This window comes from Arachis hypogaea, chromosome 11 (assembly GCF_003086295.3).
Source record: "Arachis hypogaea cultivar Tifrunner chromosome 11, arahy.Tifrunner.gnm2.J5K5, whole genome shotgun sequence".
Lineage (NCBI taxonomy): Eukaryota > Viridiplantae > Streptophyta > Magnoliopsida > Fabales > Fabaceae > Arachis > Arachis hypogaea.
In genome coordinates this window covers 146,364,372-146,379,292 of record NC_092046.1, presented here as the reverse complement: position 1 = coordinate 146,379,292, position 14,921 = coordinate 146,364,372, and the positions used below count along the sequence as shown (strand labels likewise).

At 34.3% G+C, this 14,921-nt stretch overlaps 4 protein-coding genes across 6 annotated transcripts; 3 read left to right on the top strand and 1 right to left on the bottom strand.

Annotated features, from left to right (window-relative positions):
• The first annotated feature begins 2,407 nt into the window (after positions 1–2,407).
• Positions 2,408–5,894, top strand: LOC112723392 (uncharacterized). 3 transcript variants are annotated; one of them, XM_025774755.3, is made up of 7 exons: positions 2,408–3,717; positions 3,889–3,990; positions 4,092–4,279; positions 4,428–4,638; positions 4,804–5,041; positions 5,120–5,270; positions 5,362–5,894. In XM_025774755.3, the coding sequence occupies exons 1-7, from the start codon at positions 2,619–2,621 to the stop codon at positions 5,662–5,664; spliced, it is 2,292 nt and encodes a 763-aa protein (XP_025630540.1). In that variant the 5' UTR covers positions 2,408–2,618; the 3' UTR covers positions 5,665–5,894. The 3 variants fall into 3 exon arrangements, with proteins under 3 accessions (XP_025630540.1, XP_025630541.1, XP_025630539.1); XM_025774756.3 differs by having other exon boundaries at positions 2,440–3,717; positions 3,892–3,990; XM_025774754.3 differs by having other exon boundaries at positions 2,449–3,717; positions 3,886–3,990.
• Positions 5,879–7,974, top strand: LOC112723394 (nod factor hydrolase protein 1-like). Its single transcript, XM_025774759.3, has 2 exons — positions 5,879–7,401; positions 7,607–7,974. Exons 1-2 carry the CDS (start codon positions 6,312–6,314, stop codon positions 7,630–7,632), a joined length of 1,116 nt encoding a protein of 371 aa, XP_025630544.1. The 5' UTR covers positions 5,879–6,311; the 3' UTR covers positions 7,633–7,974.
• Positions 7,900–11,816, bottom strand: LOC112723397 (uncharacterized). Its single transcript, XM_025774768.3, has 9 exons — positions 11,471–11,816; positions 10,602–10,686; positions 10,173–10,247; positions 10,052–10,088; positions 9,475–9,558; positions 9,291–9,351; positions 9,056–9,162; positions 8,603–8,668; positions 7,900–8,213 (listed from the first exon to the last, which is right to left on the bottom strand). The coding sequence occupies exons 1-9, from the start codon at positions 11,538–11,540 to the stop codon at positions 8,115–8,117; spliced, it is 684 nt and encodes a 227-aa protein (XP_025630553.1). The 5' UTR covers positions 11,541–11,816; the 3' UTR covers positions 7,900–8,114.
• Positions 11,817–12,908: 1,092 nt separating this feature from the next.
• On the top strand, positions 12,909–13,539 carry LOC112723390 (large ribosomal subunit protein eL39). The gene is made up of 3 exons (XM_025774752.3): positions 12,909–12,983; positions 13,083–13,186; positions 13,278–13,539. Exons 1-3 carry the CDS (start codon positions 12,981–12,983, stop codon positions 13,324–13,326), a joined length of 156 nt encoding a protein of 51 aa, XP_025630537.1. The 5' UTR covers positions 12,909–12,980; the 3' UTR covers positions 13,327–13,539.
• Positions 13,540–14,921: the final 1,382 nt, after the last annotated feature.

The window sequence follows — 14,921 nt, the reverse complement described above, 5'->3', positions numbered from 1 at the left end:
TAAGAATTTATGTCAATTTTTTAGATAATTTTTATATAATTAAAAACTCTATCTTCCTCTTTTTCTTTGTCACAGTCTTTTTTTTTATCTACTCATAATTTGTCTTATTTCATTTTTTTAAGAAGAACAAAAATAAAAATGATACAATAATCAGAAAGAGGATGGGAGTTGAAGAAATTAGAAAGGAATTTTTGGTGTGTATATACTGGTATTTAAAATTTTTATTGGCAGCGTCCTAGAAAGTTTCACTTTTCACAGAGATAAACTCGAAGCGGTCCCTTTAAATTTATCAAATGTGTAATGATCGAACTTTTGACCTTTTGAATTTAGAGTTCTGATACCATGTTATGAAATCACTCATCCCAAGAACTTAAGCTAATAGGAAAATGTAACACTGATGGTTATATCTCTAATACTGAATCGGACATTCTTAAACCTTCATTGTACACATTGTACATATATTTTATTGGTTTCTTATACTTCCTCTTAGATATATAATCATTAGTGTTATCTTTTCCTATCAACTTAAGTTTTTGAATGAGTGGTTTCATGACATGGTATTAGAATTTTAGAGCTTTTAGTATGAGTGGTGCTACTGTTCTAAATAAATTCTGTATAATTAAAAAAAATTTATTTTTTTAATTATTTTATTTTTGTTTTATTAACTCATAAATATGTTTGCTTTATATTTTTAATAAAAATGAAAAACAAATAAAAAATATGCAATATATATAAAAGAGGAGAGGACAAAAAATAAAAACAACAACAAGAAAGAACGATAATAAAGAGGAATTACATGAAGAAAAAAAAAGTTTATGATTCACTGTACGTGAGAAATTTTTATTGGGTTCAAATCAACTTAATCGAACTTAAAATCTTTAGATGTGTAGGGAATCGTATTGAAAAAAAAAAAAAAGAGAGAGAGAGCTTAAACCTAACACAACTGGAATGGAGAATAACTTGCTTAGTATTGGAGTAAACATTTAATTCAGTTTTTATCCATTTTTACAAAGGACAAAGTTATTTTTGTCTAAAAAAAGAGACACTTCGATCCTCAATTTTTTTTTTTTGGGACAATACGATTTCTTTGTTAAAAATTTGAGAAAAGGACAATAGGTCCTTGATCTTTTGTCCCGCGGACATTTTCGTTCCTGACCATTGAAAAATACTTTTAAGTCCCTGATATTCACAAAATTTGGACGGATCAGTCTCTCCATCCAAATGCCTCCGTCAGGGACTGATCCGTCCAAATGCCTTCGTGAGGGACCGATCCGTCCAAGTTTTGTGAAAATCAGGGACTTAAAAGTATTTTTCAATTGTCAGGGACGAAAATATCCGCGGGACAAAAAGTCAGGGACCTATTTGTCCTTTTCTCAAAAATTTATTTAAATAATAATAAAAATTGGTTTTGTGACAGTTTTATTTGTATTTTGTGGGGGTTTTAAACCTCCACAAACTATTAATAAATTTATTTTTGAAAAATTCCTTTACGAATGGGGGTTAAGTGAAGAAAAACTATCAATGAAAATGATACCACAAAAAATAGTAATTGTAGTACAAATACTTTTTAAAAGAAAAAAATATCGAATAAAAAATGAAAAAAGAGAACTTTAATGTTGATAATATTGATATTAGTGATGATGATGGTAGAGGAGATATTAATGATGATAAATCAATAAAAATAATAGAAGTAAGATCCATAATAATAAGGATGAAGAAGGTAGTGGTAGTAGTGGTAGTAATTAGCTATATTATTAAAAATAATTTTGTGAAGGTTTAAAACTCCCACAAAATACAAATAAAACTCTCATAAAATCAATTTTTTATTATTATTTAAATAATTTTTTAACAAAGAGATCGTATTGTTCCAAAATAAAAAGGTTAAGGATCCAAGTGTTCTTTTTTTTAGATAAAAATTATTTTGTCATTCGTAAAATGGACAAAGACCGAATTGAGTATTTACTCCTTACTCCTTAGTATTGAATATTGATTAAAAATATGTTGACCAAAAAACCTTATAATACGTTAAAGGTCAAATGTAACAAAGACTGGGAACAGTAAATTGCACTTTTAAATTGACTTCATAACTATGAAATTGGTACATTAAAAATTAAAAAGACATATTAAAATATCAATATATATTAAAATCATGCAAATAATATATTTATATTTATATATAAATACGTAATAATTAGTTTGTGGTGTGTATACACTGTACCAGCATGTTTGATATTTTTATTGGCAGCCTCTTAGAAAATTCCACTTTCCACGGAGATAAACTCAAAGCGGTCCCTTCAAATCTATCAAATGAAGACTTGGGCGGTGAAGGAATAAGGATGCAAATTTTCCTCAACGTGGAACCTGGGTCAATTTATTATAATAAATAATATGGTACCAAATTTATTAGAATATATAAAATAAAAAATAGATACCAAAATATATTTTTTTATAATCTATGTAAATTGTGACAGGAGTTTTGCAGTTTACAAATACACCTAATTTGTTATAGGAGTGTCCATTGATAAATTTAGTTCCCATAACCTGCTTCCTTCTGGAATCTAGAAATACTTGATGTGGACTTGAATCATAACTTTTCACATACAACTTTGCCACTAGTGATGGCTTCAACATCAATGCTTAGTTGCTTCTTCTTACTCTTCTTCCTTCCTCTCACTGCTGCACACACTGCATCATCATCGACATGGGTCAAAGCTGGTTATTACAATTCTGCCAGTGAAATCTCCGCTTCAGACATCAAATCCACACTCTTCACTCACCTCTTATGCGCTTTTTCTTTCATTAACTGGACCAACTATAACATCTTCATCAACGCTTCTGAACTTCACAAGTTCTCAGCCTTCACCCAAACAGTTAAGTCCCAAAACCCAACCGTTTCAACGCTTCTATCCATCTGGGCTGGTGGCAGAGACAACACTTTTCTTTTCTCAATGCTAAACCAATCTTCTCATAGAAAATCCTTCATTCATTCTTCTATTACAACAGCAAGGTCACATGGTTTTCAAGGCATAGATCTTATTGGAGCATCCCCAGTACCGGCTTCGGAGCTTGCCGATTTCGGGAAACTTCTGGAGGAGTGGCGAGCTGCCATAACTTCTGAGGCAAGAAACTCCAGTAAACCAGAGTTACTGTTAGTGATGGCGGGTTACTACCTTAGAGCTTCAGATTCAACGAGTTACCCTTTTGATTCAATGCAGAGGAACTTGGATTGGGTGCATTTTCTGGCATATGATTACTATGTTCCTACAAAGAACAATATCACGGGTTTTCATGCAGCTTTGTATGGTCCAACGAATTGGGACAACACTGATTCTGGTATCAAAGAATGGAGAAGAAGGGGATTCTCATCTAACAAGCTTGTAATTGGGTTGCCTTATCATGGATATGCATGGACACTTGTGAATCAAGGGGAGAATTGCATCGCGGCACCAGCATCGGGACCTGCCACTACAAGGGACGGTTCTATGGGTTATAAGTTTATAAAGAGTTTTCTTAGAAGCTTCGGGAATAATGGAGTTGTTTCAAGATTTAATAACAATTTTGTGGTGGATGAGTTCACAGTTGCAGCCACCGTTTGGGTTGATTTTGATGATGTGGATTCAATCAGAGCCAAAGTTTCTTATGCCAAGGAAAAGGGACTTCTTGGCTACAATGTGTTCCAACTTGCCAACGATGACAATTGGGTCCTTTCAAAGGCAGGTGAGTTTAATTACCAAAAAACATTGCTCAAAATTGGATTATGATCATGTTTTTCAGCATAGCAAATAATTGGTTGTATATTTGTGGTGCTGTGTGTACAATGTTCTTCTTAGTTTCTACAATAACATTTTCATCCCTTCATTTTGCAACAATATCCTGCTGCTCAAGAAGTAGATGAAGATCATCATAAGAGGAGGTTGTTGATAATTGTTCTGCTATCAACAGTAACTGTCATAATTCTGTTGGGAATAGTGTTTTGCTACTGCCACAGAGGTAAGGATGAAGCAAAGTAACACCCTATTAATCATATAACAAGATTGACATATTTTGCAATTTCCCATAAGATTTATTTCTCATTCTTTTGTATTTTGCAGGAACCGCAGCCACCATTACAAAAGCATTATACAAAATAAGGAAATGTTTATCAGGAGCTGAACAAGATCATGTAGAAGGGAATGGTTCTGACTTGACTGCATTCAGTTATCTCACAATCAAAATGGCAACAAATAACTTCTCAAGAGATCATAAACTTGGAGAGGGTGGATTTGGCACGGTTTATAAGGTAAAATTTGAATACTTCAGGCTTTTCAATTCCCTTCAAATAATGCAGTTCTGCTTCTGTTTCCTGGAAATAAACTGTCTTTTTTACCCCCATTTCTTCTGCTCTTGGATAACTAGCTATTCATATACTTATATGTTAATATTTTCAGGGAAAATTACCAAAGGGGCAGGAGATAGCTGTGAAAAGGCTCTCAGAAAGCTCGAATCAAGGCCTAGAAGAGTTCAAAAATGAAATCGCGCTTACGGCAAGATTACAACATGTGAATTTGGTTAGACTTCTGGGTTACTGCACAAAAAGGGATGAGAAGATTTTGATCTATGAATACCTACCAAACAAAAGCTTAGATCATTTTCTCTTTGGTCTGTTACATTACTTGCCCCCCTATTAAATTATTACATGTATACCTCATTCTTTTAGTCTTGCTGGAAAACTCGATCAGAGTTGAAATCAGAGTTTATTCTTAGACCTAGTGTTTTTGCATCTATATTCTGTAGAGTAATAATTCAGAATTAAACTCAATGCAGATCCAAGGAAATCAATTCTTTTAGACTGGAGCAAGCGTGCCAACATCATTGAAGGGGTTACTCAAGGCCTTCTTTATCTCCAAGAGTACTCAAATTTCACCATAATCCACCGAGATCTCAAAGCCAGTAATATTTTATTAGACCATAATATGAATCCCAAGATATCAGATTTTGGCATGGCAAGAATTTTCAGGAAATATGACCTTGAAGCAAACACAAGCAGGATTGTTGGGACATAGTATGTAAATTAGAACTGATGATGACTTATCATGCTTAATCATTCATGTCTCTAATGAGTTCATACTTGTTTTTGCAGCGGTTATGTACCTCCTGAGTATGTGAGAAAAGGCATATACTCGACGAAGTACGATGTTTATAGCTTTGGAGTTCTTCTGTTGCAAATCATAAGTGGGAAGAGGACTTCATGTTACTATGGACCACATGAAAATATGAACCTGTTGGAATATGTAAGTTATTGGATTATATATTTTATTTTCTGTGACTAATATATGTTTCTTGTGTTATGATCCATAAAATGGTTTTGATTCATCATTTCAGGCATATGAGCTGTGGATGGAGGGAAGAGGTGTGGAATTTTTAGACCCTTCATTAGATGATACAACATCAGCATGTAAACTCATGAGATGCATGCAAGTAGCTCTTTTGTGTGTTCAAGAGAACTCTGCAGATAGACCTTCCATGTTGGAAGTTGATTCAATTCTCAAGAATGAAACTGCAGCTATTGGTAGTCCCAAAATGCCTGGTTTTTCAGTGAAGAAACATGAAGATGATGAGAAAGAAAGATCCATAAAATATGTTTCAATTAATGATGTTACAATTTCTCAAATGATACCAAGATGATGATTGCATGGAGCAGAACATGCAATGCAGTGCACAGAGAAATTATATTTACACCACTCTGTATATTTTCCTTTTATAATATTAAAGTGTATATATCATTCCGGTCAATTTAAACCTTTCATAATAATATAATAACTAGAGTGGCCGGTCAATGTCAACTCATCAACACACGTTGTAAACCAAACATATTGCAACCATGTTTCTTCCACTAATTGATTCATCTTCTGTTATTCTATTTCTTTATGGCTTTTACCAATCTAGAAAGGCATCCCATGGCCGACAATAACATTGAGTCACCCACTCGAGTGTTGCAAAGAGACACCTACCCCCTCCTACCTCCTTCGTTGGTTCTTCATTTGATTTGATGAATGAGGCAAGCAAAGGTACGTATATATAACTAATTAAGTTCTCCAACATGTTAATTTTATAATTATGATGATTCACCCATAAAGATTCCGATCCCTTTATGGGTCAAATGAATATAGTTGTCACGGACGGCAGTTGTGAGATCAAAACCTTAATTACTAACTAGCTTGCATGCATGGCAACTGTTTCTGACAGCCCTTAACTAACAACAACATGCATGGCAGTATATAAATGTGAGCTCCATAAATGGTTATTAAACACACCAAAACGTTAGCGTAATCATGATTCACCATATCCTCCTCACAACAGCAGTTATCATTTTCGCTACTTGTCACAAGACAACACTTTCATCACCAGTAAAAGGAATATATTGGTCCGAGAATCAAATATTCCCACCATCATCCATTAACACTTCACTCTTCACCCACGTCTACTACGCTTTCCTCTTCCCAAACAACCTCACCTATGCCCTCCACGTGTCAGACGCAACCGCCGCAACCCTCACAAACTTCACCACCACACTCCGAGCCAAAACTCCTCCGGTCAAGACCATCCTTTCCATCGGCGGTTCCAATAGCAACGCCTCTCTCTTCGCCCTCATCGCTTCCACCGCCGCCACCCGCGCATCCTTCATCCACTCCACCATCCAAGTTTCCAGAATCTTCGGCTTCGACGGTATCGACCTCGACTGGGAGTTCCCTAGGGACTCCAACGAAATGAACGACCTCGGCCAGCTTTTTCATGAATGGCGCCTGGCAATCTCCGCCGACGCCGTCGCCACCCGCCGCCCGCCGCTGCTGCTCACCGCTGCCGTGTACTTCGCGGTGGACTTCTTCCTGTCCTCCACTCCGCCGCACAAGTACCCCGTGGACTCCATCAATCAGAACGTTGACTGGGTCAACGTCATGAGCTACAGCCTTCGCGGGCCATGGGGCAACGTGACCGGAGCTCCGAGCGGCCTTTTCGACCCGGGTCGAAACATAAGCGTTAGTTTCGGGTTGCAGTCGTGGATCCAGGGCGGAGTTGTTCCCGAGAAAGTAGTTATGGGCTTGCCGCTTTATGGGATGACGTGGCAGCTTCAGGATCCGAACGTGCACGGAATTGGTTCTGATGCTGCTGGTCCGGGTCCCGGGTTGAACGGTGCAATGGCGTACTTTCAGGTGGTGGAATTTAATAACCAAAGTGGTGCGAAGGTTGCGTATGACGTTGAAACGGCGTCGGTTTATTCATATTCTGGGAGTTCTTGGGTTGGCTACGATGATCCCTTGACGGTTACAGTTAAGGTTGCTTATGCTCAAGCCCTTTGCCTTCGTGGCTATTTTTTTTGGGCTGCTGGCTTTGATACCAGTGACTGGAAAATCTCAACGCAAGGTAAACAAAGTCACATATCATCGCAAATATAAACAATTAAGGTTAATGATAACCAATCATCGAAAGATCGTAACCATGATATATAAATCATTTTGAAATACGACATTATTTAACCGATAAGAAAATTAATTTCATTTATTTTGATATTTTAAGTACTATTTTTATCATTAGTTCTAAATAACGTTTTTTGTTCGAACAAATGCAGCTTCCAGGGCTTGGATACTTGCATGAGATTGGAGATTGTGTGAAGTTATTTGTGCATTCTTTATAAAAAAAACGTGTTATTTGGACTGTTGGAGAGAATATAAAAGCTGAGCCGAAGCCAAGGAATTGAAAGCTTGAATAAGTGACAGATAAGAAAGGTCTCCAATTGCACAACAGTGATAAGACCATCGAGGCATATTATCTCCTCGTTTAGCTTTTTATTATCTATATTTAATTTACACACAAGATTAAGGCATATTATTCCACATGAATATAAAAGAAAACGGTGCTGTATGAAGCATTTTAATACCGATATTATATTATAAAATTTCTTGGAAAGAAGATTCAAAATTGCTTTGACGTTGATACTATATGAAAAGGTTACAAAGGGAGCAATCGTGACAACTTACTGCAGAAAAACTGCAGATGGATAACTCACAAGAGCCATATACAGTTGCATTCCGCTTCAAAGTATTCTGGTCTCGAGTTGGCAGATTAAAGGAGTGAAACTAATTTTTCTCTTTTTCTTTCAACCATTCAACAAAATTGTCGATGATAACTGTCCAAGCTTGACTTGAGTCATAATTTTCAAGGTCATGGAAGTCTACCTACAACCACCAAAATATCAAATGTTGTTATGCATATGAGTTATGACCTCTTGAAATGAAATTACCCTACTTCGAACATTCAATTATACAATTGAAGTGCATGATTCATGAATAACATAACACATCATAATAATTAAACACGATTCATTGTAGCATAGACCACATATGCGGATAGCAAAATGAACTCCATGAGTGTGTTTGTTGATAGCTAGTGATTTATTTGACAATGGGGAGCGGGGAAAAAAAGTAAATTCAGTTCAAGAAAGTTTAATTTTCCAAATTATATAGTTAGGACCTCATAATATGTCAAAACTTGAGAATTTATAATTTGAAGCTGCAATTAATTGCGATATTAATCCAAACAGAAGGGAGAAGAAGTAAAGCGTCACCTCTTTAAAAAACCGGTAAAAGCTTCTCCATTGATCCATGTTGAGAGCTCTGTAGTCATTCTGGACCTGTCAAAAAGTTGTTCCAAGCATCAGCAAATAGTTTGAAGTATATGGATATTAAAGATAGTTTGATACATAGCCATCAACTAAACTATACAACTCTGCATAAACACCAGGGGTCATCCGGAGAAATCTATTCCATCACTTGGTTTTGTAATAGAGACCTTCCAAGTTAAAGTAGGTAAGGGAAGTACATGAAAAATTTGAAATTTCAGATCATTAACCAAGCATGAAAGTTTAACATTTCTATAATTAAGAGTGAAATTATAAACTAATAAAAATAACATGTTGAAATTCTTCAGAGCCTAATATATTTGTCAGATAGAATATTTACATGTAACTTCACATATTAAGCAAGAAAACATAAATAAGCTTAAATAACTGCTTACCCACCTTTAGATACTCAACTAGTAAATTGACCTGATTGGGGAATTCGGATTTCAGAACAATGTTCAATAGCTCACAGATGGTCTCAATATCTACACTCCTTTGCTTCTCTTCTGAAAGTATTATTCGATGTTAACACCTTTTGGACAGATGAAAAAGAATAGGAGGAAATATTGCAACAAGGGAAAATATATAAATTATATTTCAAATAGAGGCCCAATAAATATAATACTAAGCTTACCTGTTAAACAGTATTGAAATGCGTAGGAATAGAAGTCCTCGAAGCACTCTGGCACCTTCAACTAAACAAGACACATAAAGGGAATAAATAGCACCACAAATCTTCAATCGAGGTCATCCACAGTCAATGGTTAATCTCAACAAATTATCAAGAAATTTCTTCACTGAATAAACTATAACAATACCTCTTTATCCAGTCCTTCAATTGCTTTTTTTAATTTTGGGCGTGTGTCGGCTCCTAAACACTTGAGGCCTCTTCGCCACTCATCCTATATGGAGAAAGAAAAAACTGGCGATCAAGATATATCCAGAAACTAAGTGACATATGGCAGGGAATTCAAGCTGTCTCAACCGATGATGACAAGAATGATGTATTAAGTATGAAAATATTGGTTTGGCCTTGCCATGGCATTAAGCTGCATAGTGTTGTGCTTTCACACAGAAAATCTAAACTTTGACAACCAAATATAACAGGATTGTCAAAATATATAAGTTTTTTTCCTTTTCTTTAAAAAAAAAAAAAGAAAAGAAAAAAACTCTGACTGTTAGATTCACAAACATTTTAGAATAAAACTCATGATGGCTCCAATATTGAAGGGCATCTCAAGGATTATGCATATAAATATTTCACAAAGTTAATGGTTTAAAATAAATCATTTAGCTTAATTGACAGTTAGGAATTAATAATGCATGTTGCAAATCTCAATGTTTTCTGCAGTGTAATTAAATTATCAATGTAAATCCATACTTCCCTCTACTTACCTTGGAAAAATAACCTTGTTTTTCAGCTTTCATTTTCCTGAGACAATCATATATTTATTAATGTTAAAAAGGTCAGTTAGATAGAGGTAAAGAAGAAACTTATTCATCATCAGTCACGTACCAAGCAAATATCAGCATTCTAACATCTGTATGGTTCACATTCACATCATTACAAAGTGCTTCAATTCCTTCTGGACTGACAAACCAAAGTACACAGCATTGTATTAAGAGTTGCATCAACTTGAACCAGGATGGAGGCACAAATTGTCAAACATGAACAAGCATTCATGCAAAACCATTTCCTCTAATGCTAAATGCTAATTCCCACCAATCAGTTATTTGCCGAGTATAGGACAAAATTTTGCAAACTACAATCACTAAAGGAGCACATGGCTAGTAAAACAAGAAAAGTTTTAAGTAAAAAAAAAATTGAAAATAATTCATACATAGTCATGCCAAATTCTCGGCTACGAACCAAATAACAGCAAATGCAGGTGCAGGGAAGATGGGAGCAGGGCAGCAGGCATGATTTCAACATCTAAATACTTACTCAATCAATCCCAGCGTCTTATTCACGTATGATTCAAACAGTTGATCAATCCGATTAAATTGGTTTCCCCTTGGCTTCTTTGGTTCTGAATAATAACATGAAATGAAATAATTACCACCAGAACTCAGCAAGAAGATAGCAGATATTACAAGGGGGAGAAAAAGGAAGATGAAAAGAAAGTTTTCATATTTTAGGAAAGCTATAAACAGTCATTTACAAGTTATAACCAAAGCCTAATTGTTCAGGACAACACATATTGTTACATATTGAGGCATACTTTCTGAACACCTTTATTTTATTTTATTTTATTATTATTCTTTTTTATAATGATACTCAAAATCAGCAGCGAAGCAGAACCAGTATGATTTACCTTGGATGCAGTAATGCAGTTCTTCTTCTACTCTTTGCTTTTGTTATTTTGTTTTTTTTTTTCCTCCTTAAATTACATCTAACTCGATGTACTATTAGCCACAACTATATCTACTTATTTCCCACTTAACACTATCAGCAACTTATGCATTTAACATTCATAACATGTGTCTCAATTATTACAGGATCACAACACCAAGAAAAAGCCTTTTCAATTATATATGGAAGAAAAAAGCTTATTTCTCATTAACTCTTTAAATATTGAAGGGTTTAATGCGCATAAACACAAACAGTTCGTGTTCAACAAAAACAAGATATTAAGATTTGAAATCAATCAAGGAGCAAGGAAAAACCGAAATTCCTTAACAACAGCACTTGTTCACAGACCCAGCAATTAAAAAATTGTTAATGTGAACTTCTTGTTTTCAGCTAGTGAAGTTTATGATGTTTTTTTTTTTTCGCGGGAAGCAATGAGGATAAACGGAAGCACAAATACGAACCAGGACGAGCAGAAGAATCAGCATCAGAAGATCTGGTTGGTACGGCCGCTTTTCTCTTGGGGCGAGGCATCTTCGCAAAATGTGCAATCACAAACAGTTAAAATCGGCGATTGAAATCTAATTGATTCGATTCGAAATCCTTCGAAACTGTTGCGAGTGTCTCATAAACCTCTTATTTGCAGAGTAATGGCGAGCGTGAAGACGATGGAAGAAGCATCGCAGATCAAGGTTTAACCAAGGTTTTATTGCTTCGGAAAAATGCAATCACTTTTTCTTTTAAAATTTAATTTTAAATCCGCATGATCAACACAGGTTCTGTTACATCACTTGGATGAGAGTTAAGATTAAATCTCATATCCACAAATTATTATTATTATTATTAGAATAAATAAATTATCATTTATATCCATAAATATTAACAACACTTACACATTTAAATACCAAAAAATAAAACTAATTTTAGATATTAAAAAAAAATTATTGACAAAATTATTCCAACCCTAAAATTTTGTAAAAATTTTTAAATTAACCTTTATAACCTATAACCTAATATAACCTACTCCGCGTGAATTTCCAACTATTCACCGTCACGTTTTCAATATCTAACTCTTATCATACCATTCAAATTCTTTCTCATATATTTAATTAGGATATCATTTATTTTTCTTTCTTCTTTCTTGTGTTATTTTATTTTTTCATATTGACTCTATTAAGACTATTTTTCTAAAATAATTTTTGTTTAGTTTTTTCTAAACACTCTCCTTGTTATTTATAAAAAAAAAAACTATAACTTTAATTAAATAAAATGATCATTATTTCATTATAGAAAATAAATTACCTTACCTCCTTAATGAATTTTCTCTCTGAAATGCAACTTTCAATTTAATGGAATTAAATAGGTAAATCATTATTAATTTAGTACAAAAATATGCATAACATTTGACAAAAATGTCTCAAAATAATCTTTCTATTGTTTAGACTTTGAAGTGTCATACAATAAGAGGTTATGAATATTTGTTTATTTTTGGTTTAAGTTGAGAATGTCTGCTATTCATGAAGAGGTTGTGGTAAAATAGTAAATAAATTTCAGTGTGAACATTTTTTTTCCATATTTTTTATTATAATAATACTTAATCACTAGAAAAAAAATCAGCTGCAAAAATAAGATAAATAATAATTTATTTGCATAAAATGGTAGTTTCTTATTGACCTTACTAAATAAAAATTTATCCACCTTGATTGAAAACTTCATAAATTAATCTCAGTTAGTTTTTTATTTCGCTAGAACATTTATTTATTTTGGACTGGGCTAGTACTCTACAAAGAAAAGCCTCGTACATTTAACTAAGCCCAACAATGGACTCCAGGGCCCAAACAGTAGCCAATTCAAGATGGGCCTATAACATTCTCTATACTATAAATACCTCTGCAGCTGCCACCAAATTCATTAGGGTTTCGTCGCCAGGAAGGTTCAGAGCAGCACATCGTGTTCCATAATCGGCGCTGAAAAATGGTAAAAGACAATAGTTCTTCTTTCCTGTGTTGTAGTTCTAGCAAGCTTCTGGCTCTTCTGTTTGATTCAATGTTTGATGGTTCTTAATTTACTGTGCAGCCTTCACACAAGACTTTTAGGATCAAGAAGAAGTTGGCCAAGAAGATGAGGCAGAACAGGCCTATTCCTTACTGGATCCGCATGAGGACGGATAATACAATCAGGTTCCTATTTTTCGTTTCGTTCAAATTTATTTGTTAATTTCTTCATCAGAATCTCGGAAATACTGATTGTTGTATCTGTGTGTTTTTTCAGGTATAATGCGAAGCGCAGGCACTGGCGCCGCACCAAACTAGGGTTCTAAGGTGGAACTATCTTCCTCTCCCATTCTAGTTTTGTAGTGGGTTTTAGATTTGTAGTACAATCTATGACATTCGAAGATTGTAACTCATTATCAGTTTTCAACTCGTTTAATTTTCATTTCACAATGGATCTGTTATCTTTTTGGTTTGCTATTTATGTGAAACGAACAATTGTTATGATGTTTTCAATGTGATACTTTGGTGATGATACTCAATTGTCTTGCTTCATGATTATTTAGAATTTATATTTATGATACTATGGATGTTAATTGGTGCTGAATCCGTTATTTATATTTGTTATGATGTTTCCTGAAATTGAAGATATAGTACTTGGTTTTCTAGCTAGCGGTTTGTAATTGAGGATTTCTATGTGTGCTTGTTTATAAGATGTTTGGTTTACAACGTTTGCCGGTTGTTTACTGGTTAAGCACTCGGACACTGATTTGTTTTGTTTCTACTGGTTAAGCTGTTTCGTCACAAATTTGATCTCCCTAAATATTCCATAACACTGGATATGGGATCCATCCATTCCCTAAAATTTTTTTTATCTTTTATTGACACATAAAGGGTCTGCATGCCTATGGTCAATTCGGTTTATCGATGGTATACGAACCCTAATAGAGTTCCTGTACACGTTAATTTTAATGTGGTAATATTTTTGGGGTACTATTTTTAGTTTTCTATGGTGGCTGGAATTGAACTTGGTGTATTGATTACGATGAGAGTAGTTAATATATTTGTAGGGAAGGCGGGAAAATAACAATTACTCCATAGTGTAAATTTCTTGTAAGGTTGGTCAATTATGTGGATTCAAGGGGAAAAATGTTTGATTCAACAGTTATTGCAGAAGGTAAATAGATACTTTAAACCAAACCACGCCAATTTATTCGTATTTTCAGACAATCGAACATTTACCATTTCCTCAAATGTTAAACAACCAATGCTTTTTTTATTTAGAACTATGTATAATGAAAGTTTCAAACGTTAATTTTGAATGACACTATCGGTATGGTTAACTTTACAAAGTTGGGATGAATTGATATATATCTATATCGAAAACCAAGTTAAAAAGGATCCAAATTTGGGTTAGTACACCTGACAAGATAAAAAGGAGATGGAAAAGAAGTGAAAGGGAAAATATGAGAAAGATCATAGAATTCACTTTTGATGCAAAGTGGCCAGTGGGTATGGTAAACTTTACAAAGTTGGGATGAATTGATATATATCTATATCGAAAACCAAGTTAAAAAGGACCCAAATCTGGGTTAGAACACCTAACAAGATAAAAGAGAAGGAAAACAAGTGAAAGGGAAAATATGAGAAAGATCATAGAATTCACTTTTGATGCAAAGTGGCCAGTGGGTACAACCGAAAAAATGACCATTTTTGTACAAATTATACCATTATATCGAAAGTACCTTGCTGATTATTATATAAAATTTGTACACAAATGTGGATGGAAAGTTACCACCACTTCCATTTCTAACCTCTTAAAAGTTTGTTAATTTGCAATAGTCTATGAAGCATGAACACTTTACTGGCACTTTACTGAGTTGCCGTGTACATTACACCTCAGATTACACTTAAATACTATCAC